This window comes from Drosophila erecta, unplaced genomic scaffold, assembly GCF_003286155.1.
Source record: "Drosophila erecta strain 14021-0224.00,06,07 unplaced genomic scaffold, DereRS2 tig00000000-arrow-pilon, whole genome shotgun sequence".
NCBI classification, from domain to species: domain Eukaryota; kingdom Metazoa; phylum Arthropoda; class Insecta; order Diptera; family Drosophilidae; genus Drosophila; species Drosophila erecta.
In genome coordinates this window covers 6,380,237-6,401,135 of record NW_020825194.1, presented here as the reverse complement: position 1 = coordinate 6,401,135, position 20,899 = coordinate 6,380,237, and the positions used below count along the sequence as shown (strand labels likewise).

The window sequence follows — 20,899 nt, the reverse complement described above, 5'->3', positions numbered from 1 at the left end:
GATGTCGACAGCAGGGGAGGAGCAAACGAAGGAGTTGGATAAAAGCAAATAAAAGGCCAACATGAATAACCAGAAAGATCGGGAACAATTCGAGAGTATCCGAGGCTTCAAATGCTCTTTCTTTACTGATATTTAGTTATTTTATACTTAGCTTTAAAGCTATTTGGCTGGAAATAACGAGTACTAGAATAAACATCCTCAACTTGGATAAACATGCTTAAACAGAGTCATACGTATAAATTATGGAATTTATAAAAACCAGAAATATATTCCTTATATTAATGCTGGAACAGCAATACCCATTCGAAAGTGAAGAATGTCTGGTAGCGCCGTGACGTAAATTAAGTAGCAATATAAGTTTTTGTTAAATTGCCTTTGACAGCACATAATTAATTTCGTATGCAAAGCGAGGCTTGTCTGCACGAAAGAATTGAAAATTGGAAGAAAGAACCCATCATGGAATGCCGTTGATAATGCTGATGACACTGTCCGTGCCGATGGGCGATGATAGCGATGAGTCCGGGGGACGCAACTCCGATGGCTATCTGGATGGGCAGTGGCTCATTTGCATACCTGTGCACCGAGTCAACCTGATCCTGTGCCGCGCTGTCTTGGCCGTGCTTCTTTATGTTTGGCTTTGGCTTTGGGATGGTAAAAATGGGAGTGAGAATGGGAATGAGAATGGGAATGGGTTGGGGCTCGTAGTCTTCGGCGATGGGTTTAATGGACGCGTGTGTACCCAATTCTCGATGACCAGCGGAGCGGCCTTCGCGTGCGTGACGAGCATTCGCTTAGCGGTCATTGATTGGCCAGGCCTGTTGGTTTTGGCCAGGTCTATGGAGGGCGCCGTCAGCAACAAGTGTGTGAACACCATTAAACGGTGATTAGGCCCGGCCACCACGCTCCCTTGGCCACCGCCGTGTATTGGGATTCCCCTCCCATCTTGTCTTCTGTGCGGCGCGACGAGAGGCCTCAATTACCATTATGCCCCATGGAGATCGGCCGTTTCGATGAACTGTGCAACAATGTGGGCGGTCAGAATGTTGTAACCGAATTAGAACAAAATGTGTGGCGAGAAGCAAGATCATTTGTCAAAACTTTTGGAAATGAAGGGAATGGGGAGATCTTTTTGGAACTTGGGTCTTGGTAACTATTTTATAATGACGGAAAATTATTGTTAAATGAAATGAAATTATCAGAACGTTGATATCATAATCAAAACTTCAGAATGTTAAGAGTAAACATCCGATAGAATGATGGAAAAAAGTACCACGCAGTTTCTAAAAAACATAAGTCATCTACCAAAAGTAAAACATTACCTCAACTTGCGCATCTGTAAACAATGATATCACAAGCATAGCAATAAGAGCAATGTAGAAGTTTCTTCCCCGATATTATCAATATTTTCAGACAGAATCGTCGATATCTGTAATAAACAAGATAGTAGCGAGAATGATGAGGATGTTATGAAAACAGATTTTTCCCAGACAGCAGACAATCAAAATTAAGAGTCTAGAAGGTGAATCAATATTTTTTAGAACACGTTAGAAACCCTTACTTACGCAAAAAGTCACGCGATCAAAGGGCCGACGACATCACCGTTGCCTGCAAAAAATCTCATCTATAAATAACTATCAAACCAACCTATTCTCAGAATAAGTATACCCTTTTTAAGGGTATTAAAACAGTTGCACATCGAAACAGTGCCGGTACCTTGTAGAACTTTGTAGACCACATAAACGAGTTTTTGTTTGGGCGCTTATCAGCCAAAGCAACCGCTCTTATCAGCCCTCTATAACTGATATACTATCTACTAGTAGCTCGGAGAGCCATAAAAATATATAAAAATCAATGAAACTTCAGACAGTCATACCAATTGAGATCGATAGCTACTACAGGGAGAACCCATTCGTCGGTAAAAACCCAACAAAAAAGAAAGTAAAACAACATCAAAATGATGAGCCAAACTTTGACCCTTTGCTGCCTGGCTCTGGTGGCATGTGTATACGGAAATACAGTGTCCACAAACGACACCGCCTGTCCAACTTTCTGCCCCAGTATCTACAAGCCAGTATGCGGAACTGATGGCCAGAACTTCAAGGAGTTTGCCAGCACCTGCAACCTAGTGTCCCACAATTGTCGCCGCGAAAGGAGCAGCGTGCAGGGTGAGTAAAATACAAATAAAATAGTAAAGATTCCGATCCTAAAAATCGATGTGATTCCATAGCCTATGTTGCCACCGATGCCGCCTGGTGCAGCTCCGAGTTCGTCGAGAATCTGCACGAGAAGTTGGGCAACTTCAAGCTGGAGGTTAAGGAGTGCTACAAGCCCTGTTCGATGATCTACCAGCCGGTGTGCATTACCAATGGAAAGTATCGTGCCGAGTTGGCCAACTCCTGCCTGCTGGACAACTTCAACTGCGCCCTGCAGGCTTCCGGCGCCCAACCCGCTGAGATCTTCCGCCTTCTGCGCGAAGAGAAATGCTAAATGGGTTCGCTCGTAAAGTCGGAACAATGAAAAGGACCATCTTTTGTTCGTCAAAGTCATCCTTTTGTCTTAGATGAAAATACAACCCAACGAATTTATGAGACATGAGTAAACGACTTGTTAATTGGGGTGATCGCAGTGGTGTAGCGAAAGTGAAACGGATATCAGTTGTTGCGATTCGATATGGTCAGCATCGCAAATTTGTAATATCCTTAGAAATGTTAATAGGTACATTTATTATTTGTTTTGAAAAAGCCATTTGCTTAAACTAGCCTTAAAATGTTTAGCAACATATAATAACTAATTATTTGCGGATCTATCTTTTTCATCTTTCGTTTACCCAAATTTTCATGTTTCCTAAAAAAGTATACTATAATTTAACCGCAAATTTCGTGCTTGTGGGTTTCGAGTTTCCTGTCCCCACACTGCTTTATATCCGTTTTTGCAACGTGTCTTGCGGTTGAGCTGATAATTATTGGATCCAAAACTAATTTGACGGATATTCCCATTTAACCGCAAGCTTATCACTTCCCCTGATAATGGCTGCTTCTCATTTGCCATATCGTGTTTAGCTCCAGAATACAACAATATAAGCTACATTTCATCCATGAATTGGTATTGTATTCCAATTATAGCCATGTTAAAATTCCTCCTTCCACTGAGGAGGTCCATTTTACAAGTCCCATCGAATTGAGCGTCTAACTGGGGACATTAACACAGGATATTGGCTTGCAATCACCCTTAATTCTTGTACGCACAGTCTGGGAGCATCGACGTGACATTCACCGCAAGATGATACCAGTTTGCACATCTACCACTCCTTTCAACTCCTTTGATCGGTTTACCAACCCGTCTGAGCGGACCGCTCATCTGTCAGGGCTCATTAGGTTCCACTCATAACATTGCTTCCGTTATCCTTTGCTCCGATCTTCGTTCTTCCGTTATGCCAGTACTTCATAAGATCGGGTTCTTATTTCGGATCCCCAGTACGATAAAGCAGAATAGGTGCCATTAGCAATTTCTCATGTCTGGTACCCCAAGATGATGGATCAATATAACATGGATTGTTCCTTAAGGTGATGATAAACCCACCGAAGGTTCAAGTTGGTAATCGTATGAACAACGAATCGAACTAACAACTGGAATAACCATAAAACTGGTTTTTATTATCAGACTCCTTGGCCCAGAACCCAATCAATAATAAAACGTTTCCTTTGCTTGTTCTTTTCATCTGTATAGTACAAAATGATTGTTTATGTTTAATTTTACATGCAAATTAGTATCACATCAACAACGTTAATATTGCGCAGGGAAATAAATAAATGAAATTACAATAATTAGGGGTACGACCCCCATGAGCATGAGATCTGTTCAGTGATGATGGGATGAGGTGATTCTGGGTGGTGGGCGGTGGCTGGTGGAGCACTCGTACCACTAGCATAGCGTTCCGGGCAGCTGACTGAAGCTCTGGCAGAGCAGGGCGTGCAGGAGATCATCGTCCACTCGATCCTGGGTGTTGGCCCAGAAGAAGGTGCCATTATCCGTGCTGATGTACTGGAGGGGCAACTGCAGATCCCAGAGATTACTGGGCAACTGTGTTGCGCTGCTGCTGTTCATGTTGCTGCTGCTGCTGCTGCTGCTGTTGATGTCGCTGCTACTGTGATGTCGATGCTGGCAGTTGCGTCCGTGCTGGCAGTTGCCGCAGCTCTGGGCGCTGACCTTGTCCACATGCACGCTGCTAATCAAGGTGGGTGTGTTGGGCGGCTGGGTGAGGGACTCCTGCTCCTCCTCGGGCAATTGCCTCAGCTCCAGGCCGTACTTGTGGATAGACTCCTCTGGCGTTGACTTGGTGTCATCTGCAAGGAGCAACTCCTGCTGCTGCTGCTGTTGTGTGTTGTTGAGATCCACGTTGTTGGGATGGGCCAAGGTCAGCTGGGCGGTGCGACCTTTGCCGCCCACTTTCAGCAGGCGACTCAACGGCTTCCACACGTTGCGCATGCGCCGTGTTGACTTCGAGTTCGATGCTGCGGCCGCTGTCAGCGCTGAAGTGCTGCTGGCTGTCAGGTTTTTCGTATCCAGATACATGTTGCTGCGTTGCCTTGCGGAGCTTTTACTTGTGTAATGTCTTGCTGTAATGTGGTGTCGTGGACAGCGAGCGTTGCGTGTGCGCACCTCGCAAGAGCTGGTCGTTTACTGATGCTGCTGCGCCGGCGTCGCTCATATTTATATATGAGGCGAAGTTGCTGCGCTGCCGATGGCCAGTCAAGAGTGAAATCGTACGCCGGCTGATCTCACGAGCGGCTATAACCCAAGCACCGTACGAAATTTGAGTGCACTCTCACACACAGCAGAACACTGAACCACAGCCGGGCCGGGGTGAGAGGTGAGCCCGCTGGAGGAGGCGGGGGAGGAGCAGAGGCCTTTTTATGTGCGCGTATTTCCCAAATAAATTCCAACAGGAATCCACAAGCTCCAGTCTTCTGTGTGTGTACTTTTCCCATGCACGTACAATCGACAAGGGCCGCTTGATGAGTTTTGGCTGCAGGTAGATGAAGACTACGTTTCCGCACAGTGGTTCCAGCGTGCTGGAAAATCGATATCAAATATATCCTGGTAAGATTATGATATGAAATGATTACGATGAGATAATGAAATTATGATAATAATATTTATGAAAGGATATTTGATAAAATATACATTTATATAACATATTTGAAATCACAGAGTACATTTTGTAAATATTGTAAACACTTAATAATCATGAATTTATGATTGTGTTTTTTGTTTTCATACATATTATTTAGGCTTGGAACCACTGTGCGCTTCGCCTGTTCGTCATTTATGCACGACTGACTTTGTTTTCACATTCACACGGTACCCAGAGCCCGGAGCCCAGTAGTACATGGCTTGTTGTCCGGTCCTCAGGCTTCGAGGCTCGGGATTTCGGGTGATGTGGTTGGGGGGGTTAGGGCTCGCCACAGAGCCGTCGTCGAAGGGGCCCAGCATAGCACCTGTTCCCTTCTGCGAGCGTGGGACTAAGACGCTGCGCATTTCCGTCCTGGGGAACCGGCAATGGTTAGGGCAAAGGCAATGGCAAAGGCAAAGGCAAAAGGCGCAGGCGTCGCCGTTGTTCGATGTCGATGTCTTCGAGTGTGGGAAAGGGCTTATAAGAATTTCACTTGGTTTTTCGGCTTTTTCGGGCCACTATTATTGTTGTTGCTTGTGCTGCTGACGCTGTTATTTCTGTTTCCTTTCGATGTGATTTTTGTTTCGGCTGAGCAGCTGTTATTGCTACTTGTTGGCCTGTTTGTTGTCATTTATAATCAAGGCTCGCAGAGCCCGGCGCTGATAAGTTCATTTTAAAAGGGACTAGTCGCAACGAGGGGATTATGACATGTTGTGGTTCACACGCTCCGAACTGGGAACGGAAAACGGGATGGGAATCGGATGGCATAAGTATGGGTATGCCATGGCTATGGGCATTGGGGGATCTAATGAGGCCGTGACCTCATTCAGGCAGCAAGTCCTTGCCGGATCACAGGTTCCCACACTGCACAACAATCGGAGTTAGCTGCCATAACTAGTTAGGCCAGGTCAGCTACGAATCGGGTTTTAATTTTCTTCATACTCGTACATATATTTTGTGCCCGAAACTCGTGCCAATCGCGTGTGCACCGCACGCTTGCGCACCGGAGATCTCTCGACGCGACTTGACTCTGTTGCCTTTGGCCGCTATTAATCTTGGCTGAAACACCACCAACTCCCCAGCCCCCCGCCAGCCCGCGCACTTTTGCCCCCAATCAGCGTCTAGGCTTTGAACTGCACGTTTGCCAAATTGAAAGCGACTGGCTTGGCAACACGGACACCGGCTGAAACTCCAACTCGGAGCTCGACTTCCAAGCCAGCTCCGACTCCAACTGCGATTGCGATTGCGATTGAAGCTCCAACAGAGGCCAGCTTGTGCCTGGGCTTGTGCCTTTCAGAGACGGACTCTGGTAGTGTTAGGCGATTCATACTCTTACTTTGGGAAACTTGCAGATACTAGGAAAAATACCCATGATGTGATATAAATGAATCAAGCTTTGTGTATTTGTTTACTTAATATATTAAGATACTAGCTTGATAGTTAACAATCTTATGGGCTGAGCAGTTGCAGCATTCTTATTTCCCAATTTATTATCTCCCCCAAGAGCATTGGCCATTCGCTGCTCCATGGGCCGTCAAGACTGCCTTTACCCATCAGCAACTATTTGGCTTTTAAGCTTTTGGTTCACACGACTGGCGATGGCAACAAGTTTTGTGCAGAACTATATACACATCGGCAGACAAACAGACGTGCATATATGACAAGCAATTAGTGTGCATTGAGGTTAGTCGAAAATGGTTTTGCGGTCTCTCTATTGCTGTCCATCGGTGTCTGTCTGATTATTTTGCATATTCGCATTACTCATACGCCACGTGTGCCGGACGAGTTGAAAGTTGAGGCATCTTGAAAGGCGAGCCATCGAAATGCCTTGAGAGTCTTAATTGTTATGGCTCCAGTCAGCAGAAAGGCAAGCCAAGTCAAGCCAAACGGCTAACGGAAGTCATGGCCAGAAGACAAACAAACAGAGCGATTCTGCAGCATCATGGGAAATGCTTAGCCAGGCAAAAAGCACGGCCACAAAAAATAACTCCGAGGCGTCCAACCACAAGTGTCATATTGCTGCGATGGTGATAAAGTCGGCCCAACAGCAGCTGCGAAAAAACGGGGCATAAAAAACAGGCAACATTTTATACACTCTGTGCTGACCAGTAGCCCTGAGATCAGCGAATTAAAAAAATATGTGGAGGACGGGCGAAAAATGAATCTTAGAACGACAACCGGATGTTAAAGTTTATTACGAAAGGCGACAAATGCCGAAGGGTTGGTAATCGGACTATGCAAAAACAGTTTTATTTCTTTCTTTTTGGAACCCCCAGTGCGCCGAGATAGCGAAACTGTTACACTTAATCGATACGCTACAACGAAAAGTCAACCCACAGCCCAAGCCATCGCAGTGGTTGTGCACTGCGAGAAATGTTTGGCATTGCCAAAAAATTTAATAAAAAAAGTTTACATTAATTATACAGATTACATTTAATTTGTCGTTAGGTATAGCATCAAAATACATTTTCCCTTGTTGCGAAATGAAGTGATCTATTTTTATTTGTAAATAGCTTAGTTGCTAATAATGAAATGGCTTCAACTCGACTGAAAACCCCCAAAAAGCACCACATTTTTTTCTGTCTGCAGTTGTCGCAGTCATCATCATCAGCCAAGCATGCGACATAATTGCGCGAGTTAAGGCTGCCCCTCCCCCAGGCCACCCCGCACCAGTTCGCCCACTGCCCCCCATCGGCGGGCTGACAGTCAACCCGCTTGAAATCAACCAGCAGCAACAGCAACAACATTTCAGCAATCCATCGGATCGCATCACAATCCAGCCATCCGTCCAACGTGTGGGAAACACACGACAAATCTGTTTCCCACGGTCTCGTAAAGTAGGCACACCGCACACACACACACACACAAACACCCATCCCCAACCACTGAACCATGGGACCCACAATCACATAGGCTACTGCCTCGTAGGCTCCCTCGTGTCTCATTCCCATTGTTGGTGTGAGCGGTACGGAGCAGCGGGCTTCGACAGCGAATGGGAGCCGAGCACTGTCATCATTGACAATAAGTATGACACGGACGAGGGGGATGGAGGGGGTGTGGAGCGGCCTGAGAGACACGCGCAGTCGCCGAGAATGAGATCCAATCCGAAAGCCGACTGTCGACTGCCGACTGCTCAGTTTCCCTCTGGCCATGCAATCAATTGAAGACGACGCGCGCCAGAGCACCAAAGCTGCAGATACAGATACATTTGTATCTGCGGCGAGGCACGCTCTCGCTCGCTCCCATTGCATGCACCTTGGTTCGAAGTCGAGTAGTTTCGGTTAAAAATACTAATTTTGGAGTTCATGGTATTACTTCTAATAAACAGATCTTAGGAAAATATTAGCAGATGGTTTGTTAATTTTCATAGCATACTTTTTGGAGCTCGAAGGATATATAAACGGTTATTGTATATGTGAAACTAATATTATAAATTGTAGGCTGCTTTTGTCTAGTTTTATTAATATTTAAGCCATGTTTTCTATAATTTATAAATTTTAGTTCTTAATATTGAACTAGCTTTAATAACGCCCTTTTGTTGAAGCAATATTAATAGCATACTTTTCAGAGTATTCTTTATAAATTAAAAATTAGTATAGAAAAAAAGTAATCCCAATATGTTATTAGGAAAAATGTAACATATAATTAAAAATTAATAAAAATAAATAATTAAGAATAAATAGATTGCATAATATAAGTATAAACAAGTATAATTGCTTTGGGAGTGTAAGGCTGAATTTTTCCATTGTTATAATACAAATTAGTTAAAATTAAGACCTAAAGTCTGCAACATTTGTATGTTTATTAACAAGGTGCACAGTTTCGCAGTGATGGTCCCACTGTATCCCCTGCAGACGGTCCAACCCCCATCGATGGCCTACAGTAGCCTCTCTTTGTGCCGCTGCCGAGCGCCGCTACCGATCCGCGACCGAAAAGAGCCGAAGTGGAACTCGATCTTTTGCCCGAGTGCCTGGGAGCGTGTGTGAGTGATCATGCGGGAGCTTTGTGGCCGGGAGAGCCCGATCCCCGATCACCGGGAGAGCCGGGCTGTCATATAAAAGTAGAGCTGGGAACTAGTTTGCCACTCATTTCGTAAAAGTGCCGCCACTCGAACGCACCGCAATCGGTGGAACGCGCAACGCACGCGCAACAAACTCGTAAAAAGAGAAGCCAATCTCTGAACGCAACCAAAATCAGAAGTGATAATGTGCAGTTGAGAGACTAAATGCAAAAGAACAATCCTTAAAATACGCATAAAACACCCAATCGATCATGGTCATGGAGATGTCCAAGACGTATCAGTACCGCAAGGTGATGAAGCCGCTGCTGGAGCGCAAACGGCGAGCCAGGATCAACAAGTGTCTGGACGATCTCAAGGATCTGATGGTGGAGTGCCTGCAGCAGGAGGGCGAGCACGTCACCCGGCTGGAGAAGGCGGATATCCTGGAGCTGACCGTGGATCACATGCGGAAACTCAAGCAGCGGGGTGGTCTTTCGCTGCAGGGAGTGGTGGCTGGTGTCGGCAGCCCACCCACCTCAACCAGTACCGCCCACGTGGAGTCCTTTCGCTCCGGCTATGTGCATGCTGCCGATCAGATTACACAGGTCCTGCTGCAGACGCAGCAAACCGATGAGATTGGCCGCAAGATAATGAAATTCCTATCGACGCGACTAATTGAGCTGCAGACGCAGTTGCTCCAGCAGCAGCAGCAGCAACAGCAACAACACCAGCAGCAGCAGCAAATACCGCAATCATCGAGCCGCCTATCCTTTCCGCTGCTGGGAGGATATGGACCGGCGGCCGCCGCTGCCGCCATTAGTTACAGCTCCTTCCTGACCAGCAAGGACGAACTGATCGATGTGACATCCGTCGATGGCAACGCGTTATCCGAGACGGCGTCGGTCAGCTCGCAGGAGTCCGGCGCCTCTGAGCCCGTCTGGAGGCCCTGGTAATTGGGCGTGCCCAATATGGATCTTATCATTAACATTATAATCGCAACCCAAAAAATGGCTTTTGACCGTTCTGCAACAAGATCCGTTGTCTTCCAAAGTAAATCATATCAACCTAAGTTAATTGAGGTCTAATCGATTTCTAAATGGTTTTGAAATACTTTTAGGCTTAGTTCCGATTATGGTATATTGTAAATTAATTGTTTAATTTCAACTGTGATATAACTAAAGTACGATCAATCAGTGAATACTATATATATTCGAGTGCGCTATTTTCCTACTCCAAAAGTTCCCCAAGTTTATTAGCTCGTTGCGCTCTCCTTATTGTTTAGCTTTAAATAGTTTATAAATGTTAATTTATGATTAGTTGAGAAAGAAGAATCAAAAATACACTACCCAAATAAAATAAGTGATTTCAATTGAAAACGCAAGGTTTTACTTTCGGGGGATTGCAATCAATTGGACAAATTTTAAATATGAGTATTACAAACTAAATGATATTATATTATGCAAAATGAACAGAAAACTGCTATTTCTGGTCCCAGGCCGTCAATGTTGTTTACTGCCCCAATAAATTACCTTTAATTGGCGTGAAGACACACCAGCTTTAATGTATGCAACACATTTTCAACTCGACCCTGATTCATTCCCATAAGCAGATCATCTAATTGGAGCCTGTTTTTACCACCAATCCGATCGGCAATCAACAGATCCTCTCTACCTGCTCGAGAACTGGTTGGCATTGTGGTCCAAATCAACAGGCCCAACAACCCCCGACTATCCGCACTACCTGCTGGCAGGTAAATTGATCAACAATAAGACCAAAAGAGGTTCAGGATCGAATCGGATTAGGGTCCGCTCGTTTTTCAAATGAGTCATGCCAATTAAGAAAGGACTTCGCTGCCTATTTATTCACTGTGTTAATTTGTAAACGGAAAATTGCTGGAACAATAAGGGGTAACATAGAATTTAGATTCCCATTCAATTATGCCTTTTGGGAGAAATGTAACACAATGCTGGGTAAAGATGAGCTATTTTAAAAGTGTGATTTAGAGGAAGCCCCATTTCATACGATTTTTCAATGATTGAAAGTAAAAACAGTGCTTGATTTCATTTAAATTGTATATATATTTTGATTTTTTGTAAATGTTAAGTAAAATGTATCACAATTTTTGTAAAGCTCTTCAGTTGAGTTGATCGGCTTGCGTGTTAATTTTTGTGGAATGGTGTCAAAAATTAACGGAAGACGTTGATTAAAGCTGGAGATCCAATGGAAGACATAGTTGCAGGATGATGGATGCAGGTTGCAGGCTGCTGATTTCACTTAGGCCTGAACCCAACGATCCTGGGGGATGGCGATGGCGTTGGAGGTGCTGCAGTAGAGGGGCTCGACGAGATCGTTGTCGGCTGGCAGATCGGAGACGGCGGTCCAGAAGAAGGTGCCATGAGCGGTGCGGACGAAGTGAACGGGCACGGTGGGCAGTTGCTCGAACTCGTAGTCCTCAATTTCGCAGGATTGGGAGAGACGCTCGTTGGCCTCGTTCTCGCAGGACTCCAGGGAGGCGCAGATGGAGGCGGACTCCAGATCGGCGTTGCGGCTGTTCTCCATGGATTCCAGAGACTCCAAGGAGTTGGCCTTGAGGGCGTTCTTCAGATTCTGCTCCTCCTCGACGCGCTGCTGCTGCTTGAAGATCTTTTGCAGCAGTTTCTTTACGCTGTAGGACAGCTTCTTGTTCGACTTGATGGTCATGGTGTTGTTGGTGTTGATCTTGTTCTGGCACATGATGATGTGTGTTGGAATTTTGTGCTTAGCTGCTGTGTAGCTGAGATGTGTACTGTACGAAGCGTTGAGCTCGAATGATGCCTGATCCTCCGAGCCAGGGTCCTTTTATACTCGCCAGGACGTGGAGAAACCCGAAGCCGAGCAGGTCACAAAACACCGAGTGTGGGAAACTACAAGGATACGTGTCCCGAAAAATCCTATACACAGTGCGGATACATGGCGAGGCAACAACAAAAACGGCAGGTGTGTTTTTCGAAAAGGGACTGCATCGGCATTAACCTGCGTGCGTCGGAGTGTGACGGCATGTCGTGCCGCTCCACTCGCACCTGTTGGCGGTGCGGGCAATTTTATCCTGCTGCAGGATCGTGAGAAGCGAGACTTTCTACCAGTTCCCACAGTCTCGGTTCGAAAGGATCCTTTTTTGAAAAGGAGATTCGTTTTTTTCCCTTTTTCTGCCGATCACTTTTGGTTTTTATGTGCACTTATCTCATTATGTAGGCAGTGCGAGCGGGACGGACGATGATGGAGCCGGGGGGCGGGGGAAATCCCTTTTCCATTTCTCGAACACGTGTGCAGCTCGAGAACGTGGGAGAATATTTTCAATTTTCAACGCTCGAACGGAGGCGAACAATTAATGCCGAAACCAGAAGATAAAATAGCTCAATAGGCAAACAATCCAGAGAATTTTAGGGAGTAGGGGGCACACAGATCCCAGATGAGGGACCAGGAATCCTTAACTGCGAGCATTTAATGCGCTGTAATTTGAAATTTATCAAATTGTATGTGGAGGCGAGGCGTTGCCCGAAGGAGCGAGATGGAGATAGAGAAGGAGCTGGAGGACAAGGATCGTCGAAGAAGGAGTTGCTTTTAATTTCTGTTGCTGATGGCACACAATTAGCAGGGGACCGATTCGTATTATGATGGGTACAAAATATGTGCGAGGGAAGGAGGAGCAGGATCTCGAGGACGAGGACATCGTTGGAGGAGCACACGCACAGCGAGCGCCTGTTCTTTTTTTGTGCGGCTCCTTCTTAATTTTTTGTGTGGATCGTCGATGGCGCGTGAGGCGCTGAAGCCAAGGTTTCCCAGGATTTCTTTCGGTTTTTTGTGTCTCGGCTCCCTCTGGATATCTTCGGCGTACTTAATGGATTGTCCTCTGACTTAACCATAAATATTTGGAACCCGGTGTGAGTTGGGACAAATTAAGCAGGACTCCTCGGTGAGAAGTTGTAGGCTGGCGTTAACAGATCGTCCTGGATCTCAGATCTATTAAGCTGCTGTGGAGGTGATGATGATTACATGGTTGCCTTTGTTGGCTGAATGGGTGTTATAATAGATCGATGAGCGGGTCAAAGGATGGGATAATTGGTGGATACTTTTGGATCCTTTTTTTTCAAAGAAAATTAGGGTACCAATACAAGTAAATACTCAAGGAAACTGTTGTAAGCATTGGAGCTGTCTCAAAATAATTAAAAATACATTAAAGTCAAAACAAGTCGTAGCTGTTTGCAAAACATTTGTGTTAATAAAATCCCGAAATCCATATTCAAGCACATTCAACCGATTTCAGAATTTAAATAAGTAATTTTGACAATATTTTCCATAAAATTTATAAAACACCTATTCAAACTTATTTCATTGTTTTCATGCTCAAGTCTCAATTCAATTTTTGTACAGCTTCATTTTGGCCTGGTCCTGAAAAAGTCATCTAAAAAAGACAAAATGCTGACAGAGAACTGGACCAAATTTGGGGATTAAGAGCTAAAGCCATTCCAATAAAGTCCCTCCTCTTTTCGATGCTACAAAGTATCTCTGATATAGAGGCTGAATATTTCTATAAAATCCCCTGTGTTTTATCACAACAAGAGTTGCCTCGAATCTTTTGAATATCCTTTGCTGTATCAACAGTCCCAAATTATTGAATTACTTCTAGGAATCTGACCTTTATGGCCCTGGTCGATTCTCCCAGTTCCTCGTATCGTTTTTGGTTGACTCATGCTACCGCATTATTCGGACTTATTATGCACGGATTGTGTCGATCTAATTGTGTTTTGGTCCTTTATTTTTTCGGTTGACTCATTGCCCCCAGTTTTCCTTCTGATGGTTATTTTTTGTGTTCGTTGTTTTTTCGTTGTTTCTGCACTTTATTGTGTGCCCACGTGCAGGGGCCAAACAAATAAAAATAGTTAACCATTTGGATGGGAAACCAAAGCCCCGCTGGGGGTCTTCAAATTTGGCTGCCCCTGCAGTGGTTTTTTTCTGGGTTTTTGGTGACTACTGTGGTGCCTTCTTTTTCTCCATCACTTCTCTATCTTCCAGTGAAATCTTTGGACGAACACGTGCACTGATTTCTTATCTCAGCTCGATCATTTAAGGTTCCAAAACTGTGGATTAGCCCGACGCACACAAAAGAGTAGAAAGAGAAAGAAAAAAATAAAATAAAAATAAAATCAACCTGACCCTGGCAGTCCATTGTCTCCCTACCCAGTGTTCAAAGGGGGGTGGGTATGATCGTGTTTGTACACGTGACGACCTCGTTTCGCTCGCAGCAGGGTGTTACGATCGAAACTGCGGCCCCGTCACGTCCCTCGTACCACCTATCCAACTAACTATCCATCCAAAACCCATGTATCACCATATCTACCCAAAGTGCGGCAACGTGATCAACTTGCGAACGTGAAAATTTCACACATGTGCGTTCGATTGTCGGCGGGAAAAGCCCACCGATCATTGAGGGCTTCCCTCCTCATCCGCCTCCTCCTCCGTTTCCGCAGGTCCAGTTACACCGGCCAGGACCTTCCACACCCACGCCAGCCGAAGGATGTGCTAACTGCCCGAATCTGTTACGGTATTTCCGTTTACATTTTCCGTGGTCAGCAGCGTGAACTTCAAACGAGGCGTGCGAAAAATTCCGTAGAACGAAAGATGATCTGCACTTGAGTTGGCCAGACGAGATGAGCTACATGGATATAGTCGGAGCCATGTGCACAACCGTAAGCATAACAATAACAAGGAGTCGCCAGAAAGGTTCTAAGGAACTGAGATAATACGAATATTTGATGACCTCTATGAAAGATAACTTTAAATCAATCTGTGCATACAACGTTCTCATAATATCATTAAACTAATTTATTCTGAAAATTTAACGTAGGTATGTTCATAATAAGTTTGGTTGATTGAGTAAATGTTTCACTTGCAACAAGAAGATATAACCAAGTCCTCATTAGAATGCAAACTGTGTTGGAGTACGACCCGTACTTAAGTATGAAAATAATCTGGTGGACCTACGTGGCGGTTTCTTTGGTTTTGTAATGATAAAATAACACAGACAGTAATCAGTGTGGTGATGCACCACACATGTGGGGTCCTTTGGATCCTCGAGTTACACAAAGACGTTGCACTTGACACGAGACAGCGAGACATGTCTTTTATTTTTGGTTTTTATATTTTAGTTTACAAATTAGTATGTGCGATGGTGCGTCGCATATGCGGGAGGCGAGTTCCACGAACGCCGTGGCCATTGTCGCTGTCATTGTTGGTTTAGGATATCATCGATCCGAGCCTCAAGGAGTCCCGTTCCTCGATCCCCGCCCATCACTCAGCACGCACGTGCAGGGCACAAAAGCGGTTGTAATTGACGGTTTAACTCGATGGGCCCGGAACCTCCCCTGGCTGACAAAAACGAGGAAAAAAGTACCAAAACGATATGTGAGCCCTGTCCAGGGGTTCGAGGGGTATGCAGATTCGACAACACTTTGCAACACGTGCAACACCACAGTGTTAAGCTGTTGATCGAGGCGTAGACAGGTCTGTGTCTTTCTTTGTCTCCGGTCCTCGGGGGCGTCGCTTGGTCAGGGGTTTGACTGGGTTTATGGCCAGAGGACCTCCTACTTGGACCCGGGGGAGTTCAACTCGTCGCCGAGGAGGTCGCAGCTGGGGTGTCAAGCACGGATCTTGTTTAGATCGATCATCACGTGGGGGAGGTACTGCTTAATGTGTGTCTTTTACACAAAAACTGGGGAATTATTCTAATGAATTGCTCAACAAGGGTTAAAATACAATATCCTTGAAAATCTCTTTTGTACATATACAATTACTTTTACTTAACATTGTAACAGTAAGTATAGAGTTACTTTTATTTAAAGCTAATTTTATTCTATTCTTTACCATATCTAACATCAAAAAATAAGAAATATTACCTTCCTCGTGATCTTACTAAACTTTAACGTATTTATATAAAAGTTTTAAAAACTATTTCAAACCTATCATTATTCAAACCCTAAAAACCCATTAATAATAGTTAGCTTTTGTTGTTACAAAAAATGTTTATGGTTTTCCCTTTGCTCAAGACTTATGACAAATAAATCAAAGGAGATAAATGAGATATCTGCAAACCAAAGCCCTCGAAACCAATTAGAAAGTTTAGCGATGATTGTTGTTAGTTTTAGTAAATAAATAGACCAAAGTATTTAAGTTTCTGTGTTTTATATTTTATAACTATTAAAGCTGTTGTGGTGTGCTCTTAAAATCTAATCCTTAATAAACTAGTAAAGCTTGAGGTGTGCTTATGATCTAGGTAAAGCTGTTATCACATTGTAAACGATTCAATTGGAAGACATGATTCGTTGCAGCAGAAGTTGCTGGTGGAAGACAGGATTCAATGTCGATGCTGAAGAGTATTCCTCAGCTGGAAGACTGGATTCGATGTCGTTGATGATGATGGTGATGGTGATGATTTACCAAGGGCGCCACATGGTTTCTTCGGCTGGCTTGGGGCTGGCGGCGGATTGGGAGTCCTCGTTATCGCTGTGGTATCCCGAGGAGGCGGGGCTGAGTGGGCGTGGGGTGGAGGCTGGCACTGAAGTCTGAACCTGGTCGGCTTGCAGCATGCGCTGGAACTCGACGCCCAGATGGGTCATCACTGTCTTGCCAACATCCACACTCATGGCCGGAGTGCAGGCCATCACACGGGAGATCTCGCTGACGGCGTTCATGTAGCCATTCTTGAAACTATCCATGGGAAGTGGGGAGACCGGCGCCTGCTGCTTGACGACCTGTTTGCGCATGAAGACAAGTGCCGCCTCCAGCATCTCGGCCTTGTCCATTCGCAGGATGGCATCGTCGCCCTGGAACTCGGCCACCAAAGTCTTCAATGTGTCCAAACACTTGTTCATGCGGGCACGACGCTGGCGCTCCAAAAGTGGCTTCTTCACCTTCAAGTAGTGCTGGGTCTTGGAGACGAAAGCAGCGCTGTTGTTGCTCTGTGGTGCCATTTTGTAGTAGATAGTAGATTTGTAGAAATGTGCTGAGCTGATCTGAACTGCTTGCAGGATGCTGCTCGAATGATGCTGGATTCCTCGACTGCACCGGCTTTTATACCCGCAGCAGCCGCAGTAGCAGCAGCAGCAGCGGCCGCAGCAGCAGTGTGGGGAAGGTCCTTGCTGGAGGACCTGCTACCTGCGAGCACCGTGAAGATCTGGAAATCTTATTGCTATGCTGTGCGTGCGTGGGAAAGGAAACCGAGATCGTTGTGCAAAGAATGAGTTTTCAGGCTGCTTTGCTTGGCTCCCATTGTGTGTTTTATTCCTTTCAATTGTCTAGCCAAGGAGTGTGGGTCCTGGCGACGCATTGTAACTGCAATTAAACCGTAAAATGCTGGCCAAGACGTGGGAACGTGGTGCTCAGAATTGGGCCCAATTGTCTGCGACAAACTGATTCGGTTTGGGCCAGCAAATGAAAATCAAACTCGGTAAAATTGTAATTGTCTTGTTGTGGCTTACTGATCTTCGGATCGTTGAAAGGACCGAAGGAGGATCGTTTAGATCCTTTACACCAGTTACATAACTAAGTATGGGATGTTCGAGGTTGATACACAGTAATTATTTCGGTAACAAATTATGGATAGCAAGGAGCCCATCAAATGGGTAGATCCGAAGTGCTTAAAATTTTAGGGATTCGTTATCTGTCCATGCAAGTAATTATAGAATCCAATTCATCACAAACAAGCACTTAAATACACTTTCTAGTCATGGCTTTTTAGGGTCCCTTCACCATCGCTGCCCCATAAATCCAGGCCCATGTTCGGCCGGTCCCCATGCACACGCCACCGACAACCCTTAACGCTAACCCCAATCCCCAATCCCCATTCCAGATCCAATTCGAGTCCCGAGAAAGTGGCTGTCACCGTTGTTAGGGGTCTTGAGGGGTCTCTCGGTTTGTTTTGCTCGATTTTCATATCGTGAGAACCGCTCGAGACGCGTCGTGTGTTTCCCACGCGATGTGCACACCTGCCATTTAAGACGCTTATATGGTTACGATTACAGGCACGGATACACGGAAAGCCAGCGAGGCACAGATACTCAACACAGACAACCACTTGGCCGTAAATACACAGAAGCAACAACCAGATGAGGGCACACATTTATCTGTCGGCACACATTTATTGCGCCGGCGCGACGCTTATTATCAGCCCAAGTAGCAATCGTCGTGTGACTGGCTGATGCACTGACGGATTGACTAACTGCCCGCCTGAATAACTGCCAGACTGACTGCCGTACTGACTGACTGACTGGCTGACTGGCGAACTGAGAAACCGACTGATTACTGCCTGCTTTACTTTAGTTTTTCACTCTTGTCGCCGTCATTGACGATTGTTTAATTTAAATTGCCGGCTACCAGTCGGCGGGCTTAATGATTATGGCCGGGCCCAAAGCCGAAGCCAGAGCCAGAGTTGCCATCCAAGTTCCGTGGAACTTGTACGCAATAGTTATTTGTACTTTACGACATGGGCTAATTGAACGAACGCACCCGCAGAAGAAGTTTAACGAGCCGTCTGTCATTGATTGAAGTGGTGAATGGGAGGTGCGGGGACACGGGGATTCGGGCTGTCAATGGGCAATCAAATCATTAACGTATCCAAGGTGAGTGAGAATCCCCAGTAGCAGTGGCCAGCTAACTGACAGCCAGTGGATGGATTTCAGTGATCCCATCGCCTGACTTACGTCGTCCGTTCGTGGGCCAATCCTTTGGATGGATTTATGCCGGACCACCAGTTTGTTTGTCAGGTAAATGTCGCCGGCAAATGTTTGCGCAGCCATAAATTAGCCAGACGATAAGTGGACAATTGTTGGCTGACTTTAGCTCAGAGCCCACAATCCGTGGGATGCTTAGAATAATTCAGAGTTAGCTTTTGTGAAGAATGGTCACTTCCTGGTGTTAATGCGATTGTTCTGACATTATAATACACGTCATGGGAAAGACACCCAAGAAGTAGCTGGGCGTACTGATGTTTCTTTTATTTATTGTTAAATGAAATTATATCTACTAATGCTTTTTTAAATCGAGGTCGTCAAAGAATGAGATAGGGTATTATTAAAGCCTAAGGTATTGTCTTACTTGAGGCCCCTGCTTAATTACCGTACCTTATACAATAAAACTTATCTCAAAGGTGTTTTCAACAGAAAAGATACCCCTTTATTTATCTCTGCAACAATAGCACACAGTCAATCATTCTAATCGCTTACCATTCAAACACAATTGACTCCCCGCAAGCAATCAACCTCAAACCCACTTCATTTGCAGCTCGTGCCGAGCTCGAACAACCCTCGTCCGAATGTCCAACTCCCAAACCCTGGCCCACAGACAACAAACACTTCAGAATTATGAACCCATATAAGTTGAATTAAAACACTATCAAAAGACGCCACCACAAGTGAAAGCACCTTGCTCTGGCGAGGATTAAATATGCTGCGGTGCTCCACACACGTGACCAACCCACGTCCAATCAGAGGAGCAGCACTTGTTCTCCGCCACGCGTTTGGCCCACCGCCGAGCTTTCCAGGCCCAAAAGCAAACATCAATCAGGTGGAAGGCGATTGGGAAGCCAACGCGTGACCCAACAGCGGGCGAAGCAATTAACCAAAGTTGAATCAACTCGGCAGCAGCGGCAGGAGCAGCAACAACATCAACAGCAACAGCAGCAGCAAGTGCAATATGTGTCAAAAGGGGCAACGGGCACAGCAAGAGCAACACCAACACGGAACCACCACCACCAAGGCAACGAAATGAGCGGGGCTGTGGCCTAAATTGCAAACAGCTGCCACTCGAACCGTGGGATACTTTTTCCCCTAGCCTCAAAAAATCGAGATATACGCTCAGGATAGGGGAAGGAAGGCCCTTTGCTGTCGAACCTTATCCATGGGAACCACAACTGCTCAACGCTCTCAATATTTATTCTGTATTGAAATGGAAAAAAATGAGGATGGTTCGAGAAAAAAAAAAAACGAAAATCCAAAGGGATGCACCGGGAGTGGGGGAAAACGAGATTATCCTGCACGTGTTGAGCTTGCTGCGGTGTTCCTTGCGCTGAAAGCGTGGCAGGCGAACGTTGTGCAGATACTTGGGATGATGTTGCTGCTGCTGCTGCTCCTGCGCGGAGTTTGGACATGTGTCCGCCACATGTGGCACTTGTTGTTTCGGGTGGTTGGGCTTTTGGGTGGTGGTTATCTGGCGGGCTATAAAAGCGCGGCACTTGCCATCAGCCCACAACAGTTGCAATTTGAGAATCAACGCGCTAAGAACTCTTATCTGTAAAGTGATACAGCACTCTTGCCATAGCCATGTCGAAAGTAAAGAACTTATTGGCCAAAATGCTGCAGCGATTTGGCAAAAACAGCACACATGCCGACAGTCAGCGGTACGATAGTCTGGAGGAGATTGCCCAGAACCAGGCAAACGAGAGGATGTTGAGGGCAACGCAAGTGGGATTGGAGGAGCACCTGGTCATCTGCTTGGAGACGGAAGCGGGCAGCTTCTACTGGCACTCCCAGTAGCAGCAAAAGGAGGAGCTGGAGCAACACCACCTGCCAGAGAAATCTGAAAAGAATCATTGCTGAGAACCAAAACACCTGATTTCGAAATTGCTCTCATGTCAACAACCGCAATTATAGTAAATAGTTAGTTGCAACAGGAGTAACACTACAAAAGATGAAGCG

At 45.6% G+C, this 20,899-nt stretch overlaps 6 protein-coding genes across 6 annotated transcripts; 3 read left to right on the top strand and 3 right to left on the bottom strand.

Moving 5' to 3' along the window:
• The first annotated feature begins 1,867 nt into the window (after nt 1-1,867).
• Nucleotides 1,868-2,595, top strand: LOC6554456 (enhancer of split M1 protein). Its single transcript, XM_001981679.3, has 2 exons — nt 1,868-2,165; nt 2,228-2,595. The coding sequence occupies exons 1-2, from the start codon at nt 1,955-1,957 to the stop codon at nt 2,485-2,487; spliced, it is 471 nt and encodes a 156-aa protein (XP_001981715.1). The 5' UTR covers nt 1,868-1,954; the 3' UTR covers nt 2,488-2,595.
• Nucleotides 2,596-3,705: 1,110 nt separating this feature from the next.
• On the bottom strand, nt 3,706-4,718 carry LOC6554455 (enhancer of split M2 protein). The gene has a single exon (XM_001981678.3). The coding sequence runs from the start codon at nt 4,570-4,572 to the stop codon at nt 3,922-3,924; it is 651 nt and encodes a 216-aa protein (XP_001981714.1). The 5' UTR covers nt 4,573-4,718; the 3' UTR covers nt 3,706-3,921.
• A 4,514-nt stretch (nt 4,719-9,232) lies between these two features.
• Nucleotides 9,233-10,549, top strand: LOC6554454 (enhancer of split m3 protein). The gene has a single exon (XM_001981677.3). It carries the CDS (start codon nt 9,446-9,448, stop codon nt 10,124-10,126), a length of 681 nt encoding a protein of 226 aa, XP_001981713.1. The 5' UTR covers nt 9,233-9,445; the 3' UTR covers nt 10,127-10,549.
• Nucleotides 10,550-11,231: 682 nt separating this feature from the next.
• Nucleotides 11,232-12,018, bottom strand: LOC6554453 (enhancer of split m4 protein). The gene has a single exon (XM_001981676.3). The coding sequence runs from the start codon at nt 11,904-11,906 to the stop codon at nt 11,448-11,450; it is 459 nt and encodes a 152-aa protein (XP_001981712.1). The 5' UTR covers nt 11,907-12,018; the 3' UTR covers nt 11,232-11,447.
• Nucleotides 12,019-16,374: 4,356 nt separating this feature from the next.
• Nucleotides 16,375-17,287, bottom strand: LOC6554415 (enhancer of split m5 protein). The gene has a single exon (XM_001981675.3). It carries the CDS (start codon nt 17,177-17,179, stop codon nt 16,643-16,645), a length of 537 nt encoding a protein of 178 aa, XP_001981711.1. The 5' UTR covers nt 17,180-17,287; the 3' UTR covers nt 16,375-16,642.
• Nucleotides 17,288-20,429: 3,142 nt separating this feature from the next.
• On the top strand, nt 20,430-20,899 carry LOC113564128 (enhancer of split m6 protein). Its single transcript, XM_026979354.1, has one exon. The coding sequence runs from the start codon at nt 20,525-20,527 to the stop codon at nt 20,735-20,737; it is 213 nt and encodes a 70-aa protein (XP_026835155.1). The 5' UTR covers nt 20,430-20,524; the 3' UTR covers nt 20,738-20,899.